At 42.9% G+C, this 23,307-nt stretch overlaps 1 protein-coding gene across 4 annotated transcripts in view; it reads right to left on the reverse strand.

Moving 5' to 3' along the window:
* The window catches only part of LOC134914279 (poly [ADP-ribose] polymerase tankyrase-1), a 571,272-nt gene that overhangs the window by 242,961 nt on the left and 305,004 nt on the right, over positions 1–23,307 (reverse strand). For 3 of the 4 annotated variants that reach the window (XM_063920036.1, XM_063920035.1, XM_063920034.1), the window contains exons 6-7: positions 20,755–20,808; positions 937–1,031 (exon numbers count right to left, since the gene is read on the reverse strand). In XM_063920036.1, coding sequence (XP_063776106.1) covers positions 937–1,031; positions 20,755–20,808 — 149 coding nt within the window. The remainder of the gene's footprint in view (positions 1–936; positions 1,032–20,754; positions 20,809–23,307) is intronic. The other variant, XM_063920037.1, reaches the window with a different exon arrangement.

The raw sequence follows: 23,307 nt of genomic DNA on the forward strand, positions 1-23,307 counted from the left end.
ATCCTGTTGCCAGCAGGACTCACTGTAAAATAAAAAACCTAAGCTAAACTTTTTCTAAGCAGCTCTTTAGGAGAGCCACCTAGATTGCACCCTTCTCGGCCGGGCACAAAAATCTAACTGGAGTCTGGAGGAGGGTCATAGGGGGAGGAGCCAGTGCACACCACCTGATCTGGAAAAGCTTTACTTTTTGTGCCCTGTCTCCTGCGGAGCCGCTATTCCCCATGGTCCTTTCAGGAACCCCAGCATCCACTAGGACGATAGAGAAATGCAATTTACATCAAAAGCCCAAAAAGTTCATGGCAGAGAACGAAATGAGTAGCTGCCCTCATCGCTCACAGGAATTCCACTACCGTTACTCTTCTCCACACTGATCAGCATCCAGTTGACCCTAACAGGACAGAGACCTGCCTAACAAGTGCTGGCTCCCAGCACCGGAGATAATCTAGCCCGGTAATATCAAAGCAGCTGTGGATGGAGAATGGACTGGACATCGGAGCACACACTAGGACAACATTTTCTTATATTCTGGTGAGTGGCCAGGTTTCAGAGTTAATCCACAATCACCCTGTGGCATCTCTGCCTAACCTGCAACTGGCCAACAGAGTGGAGAGAAGGAGAAACCATGACTGTGGCTCTGCTGGACATTGATATAGATAACCGTAAAAGAGAAATGCTACTCATGGGAAAACGCTCTTCATCAGGGTTTAACTTGTACTGAGGAAGTACAGAGTACGTGGATTAAAGCCTCCAGTGCTGCAGGAGAGGATCATGGAGGAGAATCGTCCTGTGTGTTACATGTAAACAGAAGGGGCAGCAGATAACAGTAAAGTGGGGTTGTCCAAGTGTGTAAAATCCCTTTATTAAACATTTAAATTCAGCAGTTAAGTAACCTTTAGCATTAAATAGTTTAAATGTCTTGTCTAATACTGTGCTTACCCTTTGTCCTTTGCGTGCACATCAGCACCATGCTGTAGCAGTAGCTGGACAATTCGGACTCTGTTGTATCCTGCAGCCAAGTGTAAAGGTGTAGACTGCAAAAAGAAACATAAGTATGAATTTATTATATTTCCACATACTGACGTATTTACAACAACAAAAAACATAGACCATCTTATCCTACACCATATAGGCATTATGCCATTTTATTTTTCCATGTCATGCCATGTAGTATTTCCTTGCAGCTGTCTGGGCTGCTCTATACTGAGGAACACAGATGGTCGCATAGCTCATTTTTTTTGTCATCAGCATGGAAAGCCTGACATCCACATTTTAGATGTGTTTATAAGTGACCATTCATGTCAGCTTCACTGGAATCTGAGTGGGACATTGAAAGTAAAGCCTTCTACACAGTTTCACATAAAAAGAGGGACAAAAAGAGGGACATAAACATCACCACACTTCTTTTCCAACACAACTCCCATCTGCAAATCAGTGAAAGTACAGAATGAAAGCCCTAGGGCTAGATTCAGTTAGCCGCGGTTAATTACTACGGGCTAATTGATCTGCCGGGGCTATTCAATTTAGAGCCAGTGATCAGCCAGCATGCTACACGGGCTGGGTATGGGTTACCGGCATGACTACTAACAGGGACTATTCGTGGGTGTCCACTCACCACCGAGTCCGCAAGGTGACTCATTGCGCTCGCCCCCCCTCCAGGGTTCCGCGGCCGGGATGCTGAACGCCGGGATCCCAACCGCTGAATGCCGGGTGGGGTGGGGGCAAGTGCAACTAGTTCCCTTGCGGGCTCCCTGCGCTCATCACAGGTTCTATTTCCACTCTATGGGAATAGTCCCTGCTAGTCGGCATGCAGACTGTCGGGATTAGGGGGGGGGGGGGTGCAGGATGTAGGTGCCGGTAATGTTACCGGCGGCCTCCTAACCGCAAGTCACATAACTACATCCCCGCTACACTTAGCGCAGATTTCTGTTCGAGCCTATGGGAAGAAACTCTGTCAGTGCTATTTCTGTTTGAGCCTGTGGGTAGGCACGCTGTCTGTGCTATTTCTGTTTGAGCCTGTGGGTGGGCACGCTGTCTGTGCTATTTCTGTTTGAGCCTGTGGGTGGGCACGCTGTCTGTGCTATTTCTGTTTGAGCCTGTGGGTAGGCACGCTGTCTGTGCTATTTCTGTTTGAGCCTGTGGGTGGGCACGCTGTCTGTGCTATTTATGTTTGAGCCTGTGGGTAGGCACGCTGTCTGTGCTATTTCTGTTCGAGCCTATGGGAAGGCACTCTGTCTGTGCTACAGTATTTCTGCCCAGCACTCCTACCCCAACACAGGTTTGCCAGACAATGCTATGTTTGTGCTAAAAGCTAGGGGAATACCCAAGCTCCAGCACACAAAAGTGGGCCATGGCTTAGAAAATACAGAAGATATGAAAGGAAATGTTTTACTGCAGGGTAGTAGAACTAAATGACGCAGTGTTTTTCCAAACACAAATATTTCTGTATTCAGAACTTTTTATTTTCACACAAGAAAATTATGTATTACTCAGTCCTAAAGACTTGCATTGGAAATTCAGCATGTAAACACTTATTTTTCTTTTAGATAATTTTTTTTTTTTTGTCATTTCAACAAATAATTTTACAACAAAACATCCATTTACAGACCTAAATCGCATACAGCCGAGTACAGAGTACAAGAAGTATATATTTACAAAAGTGTGTGTTTTTAGAAGTGCAGAAGTTGCCCAAAGCAACCAGATAATAGATAACTTAGATAATAGCTAGAATGTGATTGGTTGCTTATGGGCAACATATCGACTTCTAAAAACCTGCACTTCAGTAAATATATTATTACAACAACTTTATTTTTAAGACGTCACACTGCTTATTCTTAGAAAATATGGTACCAACATTGAAGAACATAATAGCACAAAGGTCATAATTCATTTATTCCTGGTGATTGAACATACTGTAGTTGTGAACCCTTATTACTAGACTAAACAAAGCCAAACTATTAAATAGAAACAAGTGGAAGTTTACATCTTGCGGATATGATGCACGGTGTGACCTTGTGGTCTGGTACTCAGACTGAGGAGCAGCAATTTTCAATTGTACCTACTACGAATATATGCTTGCTGATGAAGGCATTGGAGATCAATGCTATAAACAAGCTGGAGGGACTCGTGATCAGCTGTAGGAGGCTAATGCTGCTTTCACATCGCAAAACCTGCTTTTGAAACGGTTCTTAAAACGGTTCTGAGCAGTTAAACTCCCACCACATCGCATGTTGTAACCAGTATATTACCGTTTCATTACCGTTTTGGTACCTTTCACACTGAACCCGTTTCACCCATAGAAAACAGTGGTTATTATAAATGGACTTTTCTGGCCCACACATTATTAATAATTATTAATTAATTAATTAATAATTTGGATAGTCGTATGATGGAACCCAGCAGCTTGAAGCATTTTAACCATGTTTTTATATAGTGCATCCTTGACTGTCCCAGTTATTTGTCTGCAGATTTCCTCATCCCCTCTGATTCTTAGCAGCTCCCTCACCTCTTCATCACTCCTAGTTGCCATTGTATAATATATTTGCAGTAAGAAAACACTTCTAAACCCACTCTCATGTGTCTGATGTGTTTTTCCTCCAGCTTCCTGCTTCTGCCTGGCGACATCACACATGGAGACAGCCTATCGCCTCCTGTGGCTTGGAAATACCGTTTCAGAGCCTTTCACACTGCACAGTGAAACGGTTCTGAACCGGGTAGGACCCTGCTTTTTAACAGTTTCAAAATACCAGTATTTTGAAAACGGTAAATTCAAGGTGGCCCTTTCACATCGCAGCTAGAACCGTTTAGGAAGGCTGAAAAATCGGCAATTTACCGGGTTAAAGCTGCGGTGTGAAAGGGGTATAAGTGGAGCAACTGGAGTTCCATCAGCCTATCTATAGCTAAATACTTTTGCCGTAGGAAACCATTTAGTGGGACATTTAAAACTATTATCCCTGTCAAACATTATTCTATCAGGCTGCTAAACAGACCAGATAAAAGGTAGGTTCAGGGATGTGCTGTGCCTCTTAGTAAAGGTATACAATTTGATAAAAAATAATATAGATAAACCAAATGGTACTTCCATCAAAAAAAATCTTTGTGTTTGAACTGCTTTTTCTTCAATGGTCTCCTGACTTATGCAGTAAGTCTCTTGCTCGATAAAATAACATCTAGCAAAATTACACAATTGTAGGTTAATCAGTTTCTTCATGAAATTTGGGCCCATCAGATGTAAATATAGGAGATCCTGGCTCCAGAACCGGTCTCACGGCTAGATAGCCATGGTGCAAGTAGAAATTTTTTCTTAGTGGTACAGATAGTAAAAAAATGGGCGTGGTCACGTGTCATGAGGGGGTGTGGTCACACAAAACTAGGGGAGTAGCTACATGACAATAGGGGCATAGCCACATTATGCCACACACTGTAATGCCCCTCAGAGCCGGCCCTAGGCATAGGCAAAATAGGCAAATGCCTCGGGGCACAAGCAGCTTCTGCTTATTAAAATGATATGCAGCATGCCTATATTGTGTGTGTGACTGCGCCTCTATCTGCATACGAAATGCATTACTAATGTGCGGCATTATGTGTATAAGGTGTACTACAGTACTTTGTGGCGTAACGTATAGAACGGGCACAACTGTGTGGTTTAATGTGAATAGAGAGCAATATGGTGCAGTGTAATATGAATAAGGGGCACTACTGTGAGGAGTAACGTGGTACTACTGTGTGATGTAACGAATAAGAGACACTATTGCATGATATAATGTGAATAAAGTTGCAGTACTGGGTGGCATAATTTCAACTGGGGGTATTATTGTGTGGCCATGCCCATTCCCAGCAAGAAGACGCCCCGTTTTGGGCTGCGCACCAAATGTGCACACTATTCCCATTTAAAATATAGGGGGTAGGAGCACCACAATGAGGACGGCTATGGGTGAATGGTGATGGTGCAGGGAAAGGGGTACAGGGTCAAAGGCGGAACTAGAGTCTGTGCAAGGGGGCACCAGACAAAATCTTGCCTAGGGTATCATATTGGCTAGGGCCGACTCTGATGCCCCTTACACATTATGCCACACACCGTAATGCTCATTACACATTATGCCATACACCGTAATGCTTTTAACACATTATGCCACACACTGTAATGCTTATTACACCACACACTAACGTCCATTACACATTATCCCAGACACCGTAACATCCATTACACATTATGCCACACACCGTAATGCCCATTACACATTATGCCACACACCGTAATGCCTATTACATATTATTTATTTATTAACGGTTTCTTATATAGTGCAGCAAATTACGTTGTGCTTTACAACTGGACACAAAAGACAAAACTGGGTAAAAACAAACAGTCAGAGGTATGAGGGCCCTGCTCGCAAGCTATGCTACACAGTTATGCTACGGATACCATTTTATGTCCCACACACAAAAATGTCCCTTATAAATCATGACCCAGTGGTGGGCTGGTGGTACCGAGTACCACCACCATATTTCTTAATGGTACTCCGTACCACCCTACTTTCAGCACTGCAGGTAGCACTACTTTCTCTGCTGCAGCATTTTACTAGATGTTATTTTTAGCTTTATCTGTTATTCAGTGTGAATTTTTTTATAAATAAACGGTTATACGGTTTTGCACTATATTCTGTATAGGGGTATATTCAATTAGTGCTAAATTTTCAGACAGTTGGAAAATCGGCAGTAATTCAACATCAGTGTATGCAATAGCAGGCGTTTACGTCCATTTTTTAATCCATTTTCGACCATGCCTTTTCGGGTTTCTTTTTTTGGGGGGGTCGAATCAGCATGGCCGAAAACAGACCCCAAAACAGTCAAAAACGCCCGCAGGTTCGACTAAACACGTTGATCGTGGTGAATTCGCTGATCGACATGGTTTTTCCCCGGGCTGATTTTTTGGCCAGTCGGAAAAATGGATTGAATAGGTCGGATGTAAATTTTACCTAAAGATGGGCAACAATACCCCCCATACTCTTATATCTCCATATATCTCAAGCAAAAGACTTACTTAAGTCACAAGACTTTATGTTGTCTACATAGTTCACATTTGGTTACTAGGGGGTAAGCTTGGTATAAAGGTTGCAGCAGTGATAAGTGAACACACCAGCGGCCAGGTGTACCCTACCTTATACTTTGCAGTTATCAGGCTGCTAAAGTAATATCCTCAATTAGAGAGAACTTCAAAATTGGTGACTGTGAGAAAAGGAATGTTTATTGCAGATGTCTATAAAGACCTCTATATATAAAAGGCATTCCCGTTCACAAAAGTGAGTACGTTTTATCCACTGGTTTTTTATTATAGGAACTTGTGAAAACAAAGGATATAGGGGTTAATGAATCAAACAGTGAAAAGAGTGAGGAAGTGAGCCAGTGGCAACCAGTTTCTACCTACCATTTTATAGAATGTACTTGATAAACATTATCTCAAAGCTGATTGGTTGCAATGGACAATTTCTTAACTAGTCCATCTTTTCACTGCTTCATTTTTCCTTGAACCCTTTTACTTAATTTAAAGACTACAATTAAGTAATTCAAAGGAAACAGTCTAAAATAAAAATAAATAATAAGTGTAAAAACAAATTCATGAATGATATGAACCTGTCGCCTATACACATCCTTTTTATTGACTGAACCATTATGCGCCCATTATCAATTTGCTATGAACCACTGACATCGCTGAGCTAATGCACTATTAAAGCCCTACTCTATTCAAACTCTAATGGTTCATAGCCAATTATTAGGGCCAATAGGCCCAATTCTCAAGAATATTAACAAACTAGTTGCCTCATATGCAGGAATAAGATAATATGTTTAATCCAGAGGTTCCCAAACGCGGTCCTCAAGGCACCCCAACGGTCCAGGTTTTAAATGTATCCATGCTTGGCCACAGGTGACTTAATTAGCACCTAAGTCAAATTGATTTAACCATCTATGCTGAGCCATGGATATACCTAAATTCTGGACTGTTGGGGTGCCTCGAGGACCGCGTTTGGGAACCTCTGGTTTAATCATTCACACTAGAATGTGCTCCAGTAGCTGGGGAACTTGCAGCTTGTGGAAGAAATACTGTAGACTTCACTTAATCCATCTTTCATGCAAGGTACACCAGTGATCAGGCCATTGTATTTTCAAAAAAAATCTAAATGGTAGGTGGGCGCTAGTAATCGGCTATGAGACACCAATAATACCAATGCTGTTCTAAGACTGCAGCTTCCCAAGTTGAGGTACTGATCCTCAACCAATATTACATGAAAATAATAAAAAACCACTCGGAGAAGCGCTGTCGTTAAACAGTATTAATATAATTTATTATTAAAAAATTATATATTAAAAAATATATTTAATGTGTATATATATCACAATAATACATAAACCAAGTATCCTGTAATTTTACAGTAATCACTATAAATAGCAATAACATATAGGATACATTGTAAACAGCTCCCTTAAAAATGCAATCTTTTATATTCCGGATCAATGTATAGCATTTATATTTATCAGATGCTCCTTATAATGAGCTCCATGCATGGGCTAAATGATCTCAAAAACTTATATGGATATTCCTTTAAATTTGAGAGTCCATCCACACTGAAAGTGATGTACTTAAGTTGTCTAGTGCTTAATGAAAAGTTAATTGCTCACACTCTTATCCATCGGTGAAAAAAGGCTTTTTGCGGGTAGCTAGTATGGGCTTAATACCATATATAACACAATGACTTTTAAGCTGGAACCGCTATTTGAACAGTCTCGTGCAGAGCTTACCCTGGCCTTAGGAGTAGAGGGAAGAGTGTGAGCAATTAAGCTTTTCATCAAGCTATTTATAGTGATTACTGTAAAATTACAGGATACTTGGTTTATGTATTATTGTGATATATATACACATTAAATATATTTTTTAATATATAATTTTTTAATAATAAATTATATTAATACTGTTTAACGACAGCGCTTCTACGAGTGGTTTTTTATTATTTTCACTGTATTTTCTGCCTGTTATAAGGGTTACACTGTGATAATGGGAGTAGAGATCCCTAGCACATCGCCGTACCTTTATAAGCAATTATCATTGCCAACACTATACAGGTTGAGTCTCCCTTATCCAAAATGCTTGGGACCAGAGGTATTTTGGATATCGTATTTTTCCGTATTTTGGAATAATTGCATACCACAATGAGATATCATGGTGATGGGACCTAAAGCTAAGCACAGGATGCATTTATGTTACATATACACCTTATACACACAGCCTGAAGGTAATTTTAGCCAATATTTTTTATAACTTTGTGCATTAAACAAAGTGTGTGTACATTCACATGTAATTCATGTAATTTTAGCCAATATTTTTTATAACTTTGTGCATTAAACAAAGTGTGTGTACATTCACACAATTCATTTATGTTTCATATACACCTTATACACAAAGCCTGAAGGTCATTTAATACAATATTTTTAATAACTGTGTGTATTAAACAAAGTTTGTGTACATTGAGCCATCAAAAAACAAAGGTTTCACTATCTCACTCTCACTCAAAAAAGTCCGTATTTCGGAATATTTGGATATGGGATACTCAACCTGTATTACAGAACATTTGTCTTGTATCCCTGAACATAACACAAGTACCACAGTTTGAGAACCACACAAACGCACACTAGGGGCAATTCTGTCTACGGCCAATTAACATATCAGTATATGTTTTAGAATGTGAAATGGCAGAGCACAAATGGAAATTCTTCAAGTATATGGCCCCATTTGAAGTAGAAGCCATGGTCCCAACGCTCTTGAGGCAGACAAGATAACTACGGTGTACTGTGTTCAATACTGATCAAACCATATACAAATTTTAGGTGCAGTCTGTGTGCTGTTATTGGGTCACTTGTTGTTTGTTTCTATTTTAAGTTACACATTCCCCCTCCTTACTATTATTGGCTTACAGCTTTGATTTTTAATGATAATGAGCCTGTAATACTTTTTTATTCTGGCATTCCATTTATCTCAAGAGGTATTTTGTTATTTACCATTTGTGACAGCCGTGAAGATTGTAAGCATGATTATCATCATCAGAGCTTTTATTTATACGATGAATGTGCATGCACTAACATTCGGTTACAAGTTAATATGAGACTTATAGGATATTGCATACTATGGACAAGTCTTATTATAATACTATAAGTATACTTAGTAAGCATTCACTGTTGTACTCAACTCACCCAAAAATGTAATATTCTGTTACAAAGAGATACTGCGTAACATATCAGATCTATACTCACAGATATGAAAAACAACTTGTTTGCAGGCAACAGAGGCTGAATGTGTATACTGAAGAATTATGCATGTATGAGAACAGGACAGTTTTCATTCATCTACAAGCTAAAAAAGAGTATATGTGGCAGCACAACTAATGTTATAATTAAATCTAGGGAGACTAATGTGCAGTAGATGTTAAAAAAAATAATTGTGCAGGCCGTAAGAACTGTTGGCATCATTGTTTGTCAATGGGAAGGATTACATTCACAGGCCTTATACAAAAATATACGTAACTTTCATAAACCTTCCTATCAAACTGCATCCACTCTGCACAGTCCACACATATCCTCACGTCTTCTCGTTCTTCCTTTCGACACCGGTTCATCATTGCTGTATGACCAGATCATACGGCCCACCAAGAACCTTTGCAATCTGGTGGACAACTATGCAATAGATGGCACCTATCCTTGTGTATCTATGCCTATTTCCCTATAGATTGTAAGCTTGCGAGCAGGGCCTTCCTACCTCTATGACTGTTTGCTATTACCCAGTTTTGTTATATTATTGTTATTTCCAATTGTAGAGCGCAACGGAATTTGCAGCGCTATATAAGAAACTGTTAATAAATAAATAAATAATCTGGTCTACAGGCATCGGTGTGATTTGCATAATTTAGCTCCCAGATTTAAAGTGGCAATTTTAAAACCAAACTTGCTAAGTCTTTTTAAATTACTGCTGCTTTAAATCTATGGGCTAAATTCCTGGAGCCAATAAATAGGATTCCAGTCCTCAATGAGAACGTATTGCATGAGGAGAGTAACACCAAGGAGACCACAATGCGTGGTACTTATGGGTAACCTCTCTGCATTTATACATAACTCTATCACTTGTTATCACGTTAAGGGCTACCCACTTCTTGACATAAGGAGCACCCAAAGAAATCCATCCCTGGTCTATGATAATCCTCTCCAGGTAAGATTGAAAATTTACTAAGCCTTTTTAAGCAATTCTTCTAGGCCAGTGATGGCTAACCTTGACACTCCAGCTGTTGTTGAACTACACATCCCAGCATGCCCTGCATCAGTTTTAGCATGGCCAAATAACAAAACTGATGCAGGGCATGCTGGGATGTGTAGTTCAACAACAGCTGGAGTGTCAAGGTTAGCCATTACTGTTCTAGGCTGACCCCAAAAGATGAACCTTGGGACCTAAAAAGGAGTTGACCACTATTCCTGTCAAACCAATGAATTCCAATATATCTACCCAAAATGTACACACTACTGGACAGTCAGACATAGCACATCTGCCCATCTGGAACAGTAAATCTATTGTATAATACACCCTGTGAAGGATATACAATTGGATCCGTTATCACACAATGGGTGCAGCATCCTTTGTGCCTAGGCTATAAACAAAATCCTCATGTAAATAAGGAAGCAACCCCTCCATTGAGATCTAGGGGTAAACGTAATAGCCTGTGGCTTGGAGGCATCAGAGTTCTCAGCTAGTCTGCGCAATGTTTTAAAAGGGCACTCATTTAAAAGACAAAACCAAGTTGGTTTTGCCTTTTTAATGATTACCACTTTAAAAACCATCGGTCATACTCGCCAAGAACTTGCTTAGGCCTGCAAGTCGCAAACTATTACATTTACCTACTAGTAGTCAACCAGAAGGTGTGGTGAAGAACAAAGCAAAGGTAATAAATGAAAAACTAAAAGGGGTGGGAGATTGAACAGCATTGCCGTTTTTGTAAAATATGCATTTTGCTGCATGATATTCTCATTTGAACAATTTCCATACTGCTCCCTTATTTCAGTGATTTAGTCATTTCTATGCCTGAAAAGATGATATGGTTAGAAGGGTCCTAACCACAGTACAATCTGTTTGCAGACAGACCAAGTAAGAGACTTTCTGGGAAGTAAAGGTAAAAAGGTTAGATTTCCCTTCAGCAAAAAAACAACACTGTTATAAAATGAAAATCGGTGAAAAGTAAAGGTCCATACACACGGAGCGATATAGCGGTCAAAATCGCTCAGAAAGTTAGTGCATATCTCTCCATGTGTACACAGCCAGCGATAGCGATGCACATCCCCGCTAGGTCGCTATCGCTGCTAAAAAATAGATTGTGCGGGCAAGTCAATTTTGGCTAGGTCGCTGGAAAAGAAAAAGCATCCCCTTCCTTAAAAGGAGTTAGCCAAAATCGCCCATAGCCAAAATCGCTGGTAAAGTTAGTCAAAATCTCCTACTGCCAGTTCAAGGGAAATCGCTCAGTCAAAATCTCTCAGACAAAATCTCTCCGTGTGTATGCACCTTTAGACTGCAGCGCTGTATTGCTATACACTTAAAATGACAGTCACGAATGACTGCTGTCTTATCCTGTATTTTCTGGTTTGGCTTCTATATTCATTTCAGCATATAGAAAGCATTTAAAGAGCTTATTGTAGACTAGAGGAAAGTGTGTGAACATTTTAGCTTAAACTCTCCAATTAAACAGATGGTAGGTATTACTTTTCTCTGAAGTGTTTCTTTCCTACATTATATGCTTTACAAGAAAACCCAGACACTAAAAGCTGACAAGATGTGGATTAGACTTTGAAAAATAGATGGGAGTATTTGTACAGAAGCTAGTAAAGAAAACTATTAATTGGAAACTGTATATAAGTTACAGCATAACACACCCACCCACAATTTCTATTTTCTTCTTTACTAGCATTTCTCTTATTGTATAGCTGATAACTTCTGAAATCTTTTTCTAAGTTGGTCAGATGAATCATAAAGCAAAACCTAATATGTAGCAGATGTACAGTACATTGGCACCTACTCTAAGGTTTATCAGGGAGAGTGAAATTGGCAGACACCATTCCAACAAGCACAAACAAAGTACAATGAGTCTGTACGATTCATTGTCACTGATAACAAAGATTCCAAATAATTTTTTAATAAACTTATCCATCGGCATATACAAAAAAAAAAATACCTAGCAAATCTGATGTCAAAAGTTCAGAAATACTGGGATATATGGGTTCCTGGAGTCTCATACTCTTGTGATGATGGTTAACAGAGATAAAGAATGCCTCAATCATGGTGTAAACAAATAAGTATTCACACTGCACCTTAAGTCCTCCAATGGATGAGGCAGGAGAAAACTCAGGGAGGATACCAAGGAGTCTATAGCAATACTATAGGCACTTGATTAATTACCTACAGAAATTGGTCAGTCCCTGCACATGACAATCTCCTGCATTCTGCACATCTGGGCTATGAGGGTAGGGTGGCAAGTAGGAACCATTTCTCCCCAAAAAATAACATCCAAGCCCATCTAAATGTTGCACACAAAAAAAAAAATGCAATAATTCCAAACCATGTGCAGAATGTGGTATACTCTGATAAGACCAGGGTTGAATTTCTTGGTCTTAAGGGTGGTACTGACAGGAGAGATGTGTGTTGAGCGATCTTAACACAGACCGCTCAGCACACATCCCCCCGCCCCCGCTCAGCACAGCGCGATGTGCTGAGCAAGGGGGGGGGGCGACGACGGGGGGCCGCTCACTTCACACAACAGTGAAGTGAGCGACCCGCTAGATTGAGCCTGCATGCAGGCTCAATCTAGCACCGGCGATAGCGCTGGAGGGCATACACACGGCAGATCCTTGCTTAAAATCTAAGCAATCTAGTCAGATTGCTTCGATTTTAAACACGGATCTCTCCGTGTGTACCCCGCTTTAATTCTAAAATATATGTTTTGTGCAGACAACACAGCTCACCAACCAAAACACCGTACTGTGGAAACACAAAGCATGAGTGGCAGCCTAATACGTCAGTAATGACAGCTTTCCAACAGGGACACAGCTTCTACGATAGAGGACACAATATAAAGCTCCAAATATCAAGGTATCTGGAGGCAAAAACTGAAGACCTCTGTCAGAAGGTAGATGACTTTCATCTCCCAACATGATAATGATCCCAAAGTACACATCCAAGTCAACCAAGAAAAGGAAAAATAAAACCTTGGAATGGCTCAATAAAATCCCAGGTCTGAATCCCACTGTAACCTGTGGAATGACCCAAACAGGTCTGTGCACACTAGATCCCTTTTACACCTTGATGGACCTTGAACTTTTTTGCAGGGATGAATGAGACAATACTGCAAAGTCCAGGAGTTGAGTCAAGATAAAAGTGAAATGCACTTCAACAAATATTAGTTACCACAGTATTTAAATTTATTTTGTAGTCTATTTGTCCAACATGATCTACTTTGATTTAAAGTTTTAACATAACAAAAACCTGCAATTTCATTAAGAATGATATGAATTTTCACATCCACTGTAGGGGACGAAAACTGATTGAGTGGTTGGAGAGAGAATGGCAGAAGAATAAAATAGGCTTTAGCTTTTATACAATGTACTTTTTATGATTGGAATTTGTATTAAGTCATAGAAATGTTCACTACATATTTCAGTTTAATGAGACGTATTATGCACAAGATGGGAACTATATATTCCAGAATGCTTGGGATCAGAATTTTTTTTTTTTTTTTCACATTTGGAACAAAAAATGTAAATTAATTTAAAATGAAACCCAGTATTCACCCACACTGAAATCTCATTAGATTTGGCAGTGCGAGATGTAGATGATTAAGGATCATGGTTTTGTGTATGGCATTATCACCAAATATGATCTCATTAGAGTTTTTGAACTTTCTACATTAAGGGGCCAATTAAGAATTTCTGCGACCGCCACTAGAGGGTGCCCAGCGGCACCAATTCGATTGTTCTGCCCATTGGGCGCCCAGCAGCCGCGTAGGGCACATTTTTTTCTCGCAAACCTCATGAGGTGCGAGAAAAAATGTGTTGAAACTGGGCACTTTGGGCGTCCAAACGGGAATTTGGACACCCAAAGCAGGGAGTTTAGATAGGTTTAGCCATTTTAGATGGCTAAACCCAGTCTGTTTAGGCACACCAAGTGCAATGTGCATGGCCGCCCAAACACAATTAAATTGGTCAATTGTTTGGGCGTCTAAAAAGTCCAGTTTAGGCAGGATTTGTAGACACCCAAAACAATGAACCCAGCCCCTAAGTGTTTAAACGGGATGTAGTTATGTGACCGGTGGTCAAGAGACTTCCCCCTACATCCCACCCCTTAAGAATCCTAGCAGGGACTATTCTCATGGGTGTCCACGGTAACCATAGAGTGGGAATAGAACCTGTGACGACCGCAGGTCTCCACCGAGCCCGCAAAGGGCTTGTTGCGCCCCCCAACACCCACCCCTCCGCCGGCATTCCACTGCCAGGATACTGGTGAAGGTATGCTGACTGGCGGTCACGCATACCCAAACCATTTAAACACAATTACTTTACATTTTCCTATATATTATGCAGCCCTTAGAGAATAACTTTCTTTTCTCCCACTTTCTGCTTGATCCGTTTCAGTTAGGCCTTCGTACTCCCCACTGCACGGAAACTGCCCTCACTAAAGTCAACCCAAGGGCCACTACTCTCTGCTTACTCTCCTTGACTACTCTGCTGCTTTTGACACTCTCCTGACTGTTGTCCTACCTCTCGGACTGTTATTTCTCGGTCTCCTCTCATGACCCCACTTTCACCACCAGTAGGTGTTCCTCAAGGTTCTGTTCTTGGACCTCTTCTATTTTGCCTTTATACAGATGTAGCCATGTTCATCTGCTGTGGTTATAGAGCAAGCTGCAACATGGCTTGCTGCACGACGTGTCAGGCTGCGACTATTCGCAACCGGTGATGGCTCTATTAATTCCTAAAGGAAAGGAATTAATGAAGCTATCACAGGCTACGAAAAGTCTAAGTTTGACACACCATGCAACATTGCAGAAAGATGATCATGGCTGCAACTGTACGTCCTCTTTATTTGAGCTCATCAGCTCTTTTGGCCTCCAATATCATGTATATGTTGATTGCAGTCAGATCTATAGTACCCCTCTCCTCACTCGTCACGTCTCATCACAGCCATGTCTTCAATGCTATGAGACAGCAACATTTAGTCACACTGCACAGGCCACCCTGCACAAGGTTTCTCACCATGTCGGATTTATATTGGTAACTTGAATGATACAAAAATAAGATTTTAAACTTACCGGTAAATCTTTTCTCCTAGTCCGTAGAGGATGCTGGGGACTCCGTAAGGACCATGGGGGTATAGACGGCTCCGCAGGAGACATGGGCACTTTAAGACTTTAGAGTGGGTGTGCACTGGCTCCTCCCTCTATGCCCCTCCTCCAGACCTCAGTTAGGACTGTGCACAGAGGAGACTGACAGTACGAGGAAAGGATTATTTGTTAATCTAAGGGCGAGATACATACCAGCCCACACCATACACACCGTACAACATGGTATATACTAAATCAGTTAACAGCATGAACAACAGCATCAGCCCGAGACTAATCTCAACTGTAACATAACCTTTATGTAAGCAACAACTATATACAAGCCTTGCAGAATTATCCCGCACTGGGACGGGCACCCAGCATCCTCTACGGACTAGGAGAAAAAGATTTACCGGTAGGTTTAAAATCTTATTTTCTCTTACGTCCTAGAGGATGCTGGGGACTCCGTAAGGACCATGGTGATTATACCAAAGCTCCAGACCGGGCGGGAGAGTGCGGATGACTCTGCAGCACCGATTGAGCAAACATGAGGTCCTCATCAGCCGGGGTATCAAACTTGTAGAATCTTGCAAAAGCATTTGAACCCGACCAAGAAGTAGCTCGGCAAAGCTGTAATGCCAAGACGCCTCGGGCAGCCGCCCAAGAGCCCACCTTCCTAGTGGAATGGGCCTTTACCAAATTTTGGAACCGGCAATCCAGCCGTAGAATGAGCCTGCGGAATCGTGTTACAGGTCCAGTGAGCAACAGTCTGTTTAGATGCAGGAGCGTCAACCCTGTTGGCTGCATACAGGACAAACAGTGCTTCTGTTTTTCTAACCCTAGCCGTACTGGCGATATAAATCTGTAAGGCCCTGACTACATCAAAGGACTTGGAATCCTCCAAGGCACCCGTAGCCACAGGCAGCACAATAGGTTGGTTCATATGAAATAACGAAACCACCTTAGGCAGAAAATGAGGACAAGTCCTCAACTCTGCTCTATCCGCATGGAAAATCAGATAGGGGCTCTTGTAAGACAAAGCCGCCAATTCGGACACCCGCCTTGCAGATGCCAAGGCCAATACCACGACCACTTTCCAAGTGAGAAACTATAATTCAACTGTTTGAAGAGGTTCAAATCAGTGTGATTTAAGGAACTGTAACACCACGTTAAGGTCCCACGGTGCCACTGGAGGCACAAAAGGAGGTTGGATGAGCCACACTCCCTTTACAAAAGTCTGGACTTCTGGGAGAGAAGCCAATTCCTTCTGAAAGAATATAGATAAACCCGAAATCTGCACCTTAATGGAGCCTAACTTCAGGCCCATATCCACACCTGACTGCAGAAAATGGAGAAAACTACCCAGTTGAGAAACATCCTTAGGGCATTCTTGGCTTCACACCAAGACACATATTTTCTCCCCCGATACGGTGATAGTGTTTCGCCGTTACCTCCTTCCTAGCTGTAAGAGTAGGGACGACTTCATACAGAATACCATTCCTAGCTAGGATTTGGTGTTCAACCGCCATGCCGTCAAACGTAACCGCGGTAAGTCTTGGAACACACAGGGCCCCTGTAGTAACAGGTCCTCCCTGAGAGGAAGAGGCCACGGATCTTCTGTGATCATTTCCTGAAGATCTGAAATCCAGGCCCTTCGAGGCCAATCTGGAACAATGAGTATTTGCACTCTTGTTCGTCTTATGATTCTCAATATCCTTGAGATGCGAGGAAGTGGAGGGAACACAGAGACCGACTGAAACACCCACGGTGTCACCAGGGCGTCCACTGCCTGAGGGTCCCTTGACCTGGAACAATACGTCCGAAGCTTTCTGTTGAGGCGTGACGCCATCATGTCTATTTGAGGAAGTCCCCAACGACTTGTCACCTCTGCAAAGACTTCTTGATGAAGTCCCCACTCTCCTGGATGGAGATCGTGTCTGCTGAGGAAGTCTGCTTCCCATTTGTCTACTCCTGGAATGAAGACCACTGACAGAGCGCTTACATGATTTTCCGCCCAGCGAAGAATCCTGGTGGATTCTGCCATTGCTGCTCTGCTTCTTGTCCTGCTGAATGGAATGGCCTCGTAGGCCGCCATCAGCTTTCCCAATACTCGAGTGCATTGATGAACTGACACTCTTTTTGGCTTTAACAGGTCTTTGATCATGTTCTGGAGTTCCTGGGCTTTTCCCACCGGGAGAAAAAAACCCTTTGTTTTTCCCGTATCCAGAATCATGCCCAAAAAAGACAGCCGAGTTGTCGGAACCAACTGCGACTTAGGTTGATTTCGAATCCAGTTGTGCTGTTGTAGTACTCTCAGGTAGAGAGACACGGTTTTTAATAACTGTTCCCTTGAACTCGCATTTATCAGGAGATCGTCCAAGTATGTGATACTTGTGACCCCTTGCTTGCGCAGGAGCACCATCATTTCCGCCATTACCTTGGTGAAAATTCTCGGGGCCGTGGAAAGCCCAAACGCAAACGTCTGAAACTGGTAATGACAATCCTGCACAGCGAATCTTAGGTACGCCCGATGAGGAGGATATATGGGGACATGATGGTATGCATCCTTTATGTCTAGTGACACCATAAAATCCCCCCCTTTCCAGGCTGGATATTCTTGCCTTGAGAGATTCCATCTTGAATTTGAACCTCTTTAAATCTAGGTTTAAGGATTTTAGATTCAGAATTGGTCTGACCGAGCCATTCGGCTTTGGGACCACAAATAGGGTTGAATAAAACCCTTTTCCCTGTTGCACTAGGGGAACCATGATAATCACTTGCTGTTGACACAGCTTTAGTATGGCAGCCAAAACTATTTTCCTCTCCGGGGAAGTAGCTGGCAAGGCCGATTTGAAAATCGGTGTAGAAGCACCTCTTTGATGGATTTGGTAGAGGCCGGGGAGGACATTTTTCCTGTGAACTAGCCGTAGCCGGTGTTCTTTTCCCTCTACCTCTATCTCTGGCAAGGAAAGAAAGCTACGCCCCTTTCTGAACTTACGCGACCAAAAGGACTGCATCTGTTATTAGGGTGTTTCCTTTTGCTGTGGGGGAACGTAAGGCAAAAAAGACGACTTACCCGCGGTAGCTGTGAAAACCAGGTCCGCAAGGCTCTGCCCCAATAAACCTCACCCTTGCAAGGTAAAGCCGACATGACTCTTTGAGCCAGCATCACCTGTCCATTGACGGGTCCGCAGGGACCTACTAGCACAGGCCTGGCCAACCAGTGGCTCTCCAGATGTTGTGAAACTACACATCACAGCATGCCTTGCCACAGTTTTAGCATTCCCTAATAGCAAAACTGTGGCAAAGCATGATGGGACTTGTAGTTTTACAACAGCTGGAGAGCCACAGGTTGGCCAGGCCTGTACTAGCAGAACCTGCCATGGTATTAGCTCTTGAACCCAAAAGCCCAATTTCTCTCGCAGCCTCTCTAATATATAGTGCTGCGTCCTTGATGTGACCTAAGGTCAACACCATACTATCTTTATCTAGGGTGTCAATGTCATAAGACAAGTTATCAGCCCAAGCTGTAATTGCGCTACCTACCCATGCCGACGCTACTGCAGGTCTAAATAGGGCTCCGTAGTCGCATAAATTGATTTTAAGGTAGATTCCTGCCTACGATCCGCAGGATCCTATAGGGCCGCCGTATCAGGGGACGGTAATGCTACCTTTTTGGACCAGCGCGTCAAGGCCTTGTCCAGCGTGGGCGAGGATTCTCACCGTAACCTGTCCTTTGAGGGGAAAGGATACGCCATAATAATTCCCTTGGGAACCTGCAGTCTAATGTCAGGAGTCTCCCAAGCTTTTTTTTTTTTAAATAAAACGGTCAGCTCATGTGATGAGTTAGGTTACTTTTTCTTTAAACATGCAGACCCTCGTGTCAGGGACAGAGGAATCCTCTGTGATTTGCAAAACATCTTTTATTGCAATAATCATATATTGAATACTTTCGCGACCCATGGGTGCAACCTTGCATCATCCTAGTCGACACTGGAGTCGGAAATCCGTGTCGATATCAGTGTCTGCTAACTGGGAAAAGGGACGTTTATGGAACCCTGAAGGGTCCTGGGACACAGTAAAAGCCATGGGTTAATTCCCTGCTTGTCTTTGGACTCTGCTTTGTTCAATCTGTAATAAATCCACCTTAGCATTCAAAACATTCCACATGTCCACCCAATCAGGTGTCGGCTGTGCCGACAGAGACACCACCACCATCTGCTCTGTATCCTCCCTAGACGAGCCTTCCGCTTCAGACATGTCGACACACACGTACTGACACACCCACACACACTGGGATAAATAAATATGGGGACTGACCAACAATAAGGCCCTTTGGAGAGACAGAGAGAATGCCAGCACACACCCAGCGCCACAATATACTGAAACCAAGGTCCCAGCTTAAATAGCGCTTTATATATATATATATATATATATATAAATATATGTACAATCTGCACCAAACAAATGTGCCCCCTGTTATTGTTCAGCAGGGGAGAGTCCTGGAGCACTTCTCTGCAGCGTGCTGTGGAGAAAATGGCGCTGGTTAGTGCTGGAGGATCAAGCCCCGCCCCCTCGACGGCGGGCTTCGGTCCTGCTCAATTTCTTTATACTGGCGGGGATTTTATACTATACTGCCTCCGCAGTATCTGAGACCTGTGCCAGTGCTGTTTTTGAGGTAATAATTGCTGCCAAGGGCGCCCCCCCTGCACCCTGCACCCGTACAGTGCCGTGTGTGTGTGTGTGTGTGTGTGTGTGTGTGTGTGTGTGTGTGTGTTGGGAGCAATGGCGCGCAGCGGTAACGCTGTGCGTGTACCTCATTGAAGATCTGAAGTCTTCTGCCACCTTTAAAGTCTTCTTTCTTCTCATACTCACCCGGCTTCTATCTTTCGGCTCTGTGAGGAGGACGGTGGCGCGGCTCCGGGACGAACGGTTAGGGTGAGACCTGCGTTCCGACCCTAATGGTGTCCAGTAGCCTAAGAAGCAGAGCCTATCATTTAAGTAGGTCTGCTTCTCTCCCCTCAGTCCCACGATGCAGGGAGCCTGTTGCCAGCAGTGCTCTCTGAAAATAAAAAACCTAACAAAAGTATTTTCAGAGAAACTCAGTAGAGCTCCCCTGCAGTGCATCCAGTCTCCACTGGGCACAGGATCTAATTGAGGTCTGGAGGAGGGGCATAGAGGGAGGAGCCAGTGCACACCCACTCTAAAGTCTTAGAGTGCCCATGTCTCCTGCGGAGCCGTCTATACCCCCATGGTCCTTACGGAGTCCCCAGCATCATCTAGGACGTAAGAGAAATGAACATTACATGCAATCTCATTCTAGCCAAAAAGAATATGGAATAAGGTTATCGACTCAACAACTCACTGACATCATCAGCCACATTTTCAGCAATTCCTTTAGCTGGCAGCTTAGATCTTCCTGTAAATACATACAATTTCAGAAGAATTACATTTACTAGATAAGAGAATTTATTTGGCATATCTATTCTGCTTAAGAGCTTAGGAAATATCATGAGAGGGGGTTTAACGACCCTAACAAATAGGAGAGATATTTAAGCCTGCTCTAAAATGTGCTGTTTTTGCAGTGTTGGTGAAAATCCTCTCTCAGTGTCTGAACAGTGATGATGGACTTTATCTAAATACTTATGTCAGAGACCGCAGCAACCTCATGGATAATACTGTATGAATTGTATCTTTATGGTAACATAACCGCTGGTAGCTCCACCATTAAGGAAGGTCTTTCAGTTATTGGCACGCACTGTCTATCTAATATGTCACTATGTTAAGGAAACTATTTTTTTTTATAAAGAAACTATTTGCAATTCAAAAATAATACTGAGGAAGCGTACAATTAAAAGTACAATTAAAAGTTCCAGTTCCGTTATCACATACTGCCAGGTTGCTCAATTCGGGTGTAGTATGGCGACCGGCGGTCTCCTGACCGCCGGTCAGCTTACTGACGCCGGGATCCCGGCGGGGAGGGGCGAGTGCAGCAAGCCCCTTGCGGGCTCGGTGGCGACCTGCGGTCGCCACGGGTTCTATTCCCACTCTATGGGTGTCGTGGACACCCACGAGTGGAAATAGTCCCTGTTGGTCGGCATGCTCGGGATTCTGAGCCGGCGGGATGGTGGAGGAGGTCATGTGACTGTCGGTCAGCAGACCGGCGGTCACATAAATACCACCCGCTCAATTCTGGTTCTTAAATACTAAAAACACATTGGAAAAGACTTAATTTATCATGCGCAGGCCCAGATTTTAAATGCATGCCTCCCAGGACACCCTCTGCATTATCTGGTACCTTACCATAGTAAGTGGGATATAAGTGGGCACGGACCAGCTATAAAAATGTATCAGCAAAGTTCGACTAGAAAAGGTTAGCAATCCAGTAACACTGACCCTTTAAAAAACATTTGGGTTCAAAGCATATGCTTCTGCAAGATTGTGGTCTTTAGAAGCCCTTTTCGTGGAACCCGTGAATTTCAGCCAACTTGAGAAACTGGGCCTGTAACAGCCCTATCTCCAATTAAATAACATGCCAAACAGCTGTGAAATGTAGGCTCTGAAACTTGCCGCAATATTCCAGAAGAGCAATCAGGTGTATGTCTGGAGCTGCATAGTCAAAGATCATGGCTCGATAAACATTTTCCTGACAGCCAGATCTGGGCTGAGACCACTATACGTAGCACTAGGACTACCTATATTGGCTGTTGTCAATATAGACAGAGTGCCACGTGAGCATTGGCAGGGTGTTCGTTTATCTGCAGAGACGTTCCTCTGTGCTTTGACATCTCATTTGCCTCTCCCATACTTCTGGTTCCTTAGAGGCATCTCTGGTCGTTGCAGAGGAACTCCCAAGACAGATGGAATGAATAAGGAGGCGTCATCTACATACCTGTCCCAAAACTAGTACATTTAACTTCAAACCTGCCTTTAGGCTTCACTAGCAACCTGCAGTCAAACCTACTTTGACATTCCATCGTTACTATGTTTCCCGCTATAAAACCAATTAAATCACACTATAATAATCACCAATTTATATAAGAGGATATAAAATCAAGCAAGCAACTATCTCAAAGCACCATAGCAGTATATAATTTTGACATTAACTGCTAGATTACAGAGGCACTTACTTTAATTTAGACTGAGGAAATAAGGTAGCCTAACTTTGGATTCTACCTGCGCGATGGCAACGCTGGCCGGCCCTCAGCATTGTTAAGAAGCAGCTGCAGATTCCGCTTCTTAGCAGAATCTGCAACTGTTACTGAGGGGCAGATTAAGCTCAGTGAAGTGATAAAGTGGAAGGTGATAAAGGACCAGCCAATCAGATCCTAACTACCATGTCACAGGCTGGGTTTGAAAAATGACAGTTAAGGGCCCTACACACTGGCCGACATAACTGCACGATATGAACGAGATAGCGTTCATATCGTGCAGTGTGGAGGCTCCAGCAATGAACGATGCGCGGCCCCGCGCTCGTTCATCGCTGGTCCCCCGTCGGCTGTACATATAGGCCAATATGGACGATCTCGTCCATATTTGCCTGCACTTCAATGCAGCCGGGTGACGGGGGGAGTGAAGAAACTTCACTCCCCCGTCACTGCCCCCCTGCCGCCGGGTCACCCGTCGGCCGTATCCGCAGTCGGGCAGCTCGGCCAGTGTGTAGGGCCTATTAGGAGCTGACTGGCTGGTCCTTTATCACCTTCCAATTTATCACTTCACTGAGCTTAATAAATCTGCCCATGAATAGGGTCCACTATGCGGATACTCTAACTCTCTATTTATAAGGTGATCGTGACCACCACTATAAAGTTAGCATTAACCAATTTATACATGTTCACAATTTGCAGGCTGTTTTCAGATATCGGTTTCATTTTTATACAGTATGTATTGTCATTTATAATAACAATCCGCCACTGTT

The sequence above is a fragment of the Pseudophryne corroboree genome, chromosome 1 (genome assembly GCF_028390025.1).
Source record: "Pseudophryne corroboree isolate aPseCor3 chromosome 1, aPseCor3.hap2, whole genome shotgun sequence".
NCBI classification, from domain to species: Eukaryota; Metazoa; Chordata; class Amphibia; order Anura; family Myobatrachidae; genus Pseudophryne; species Pseudophryne corroboree.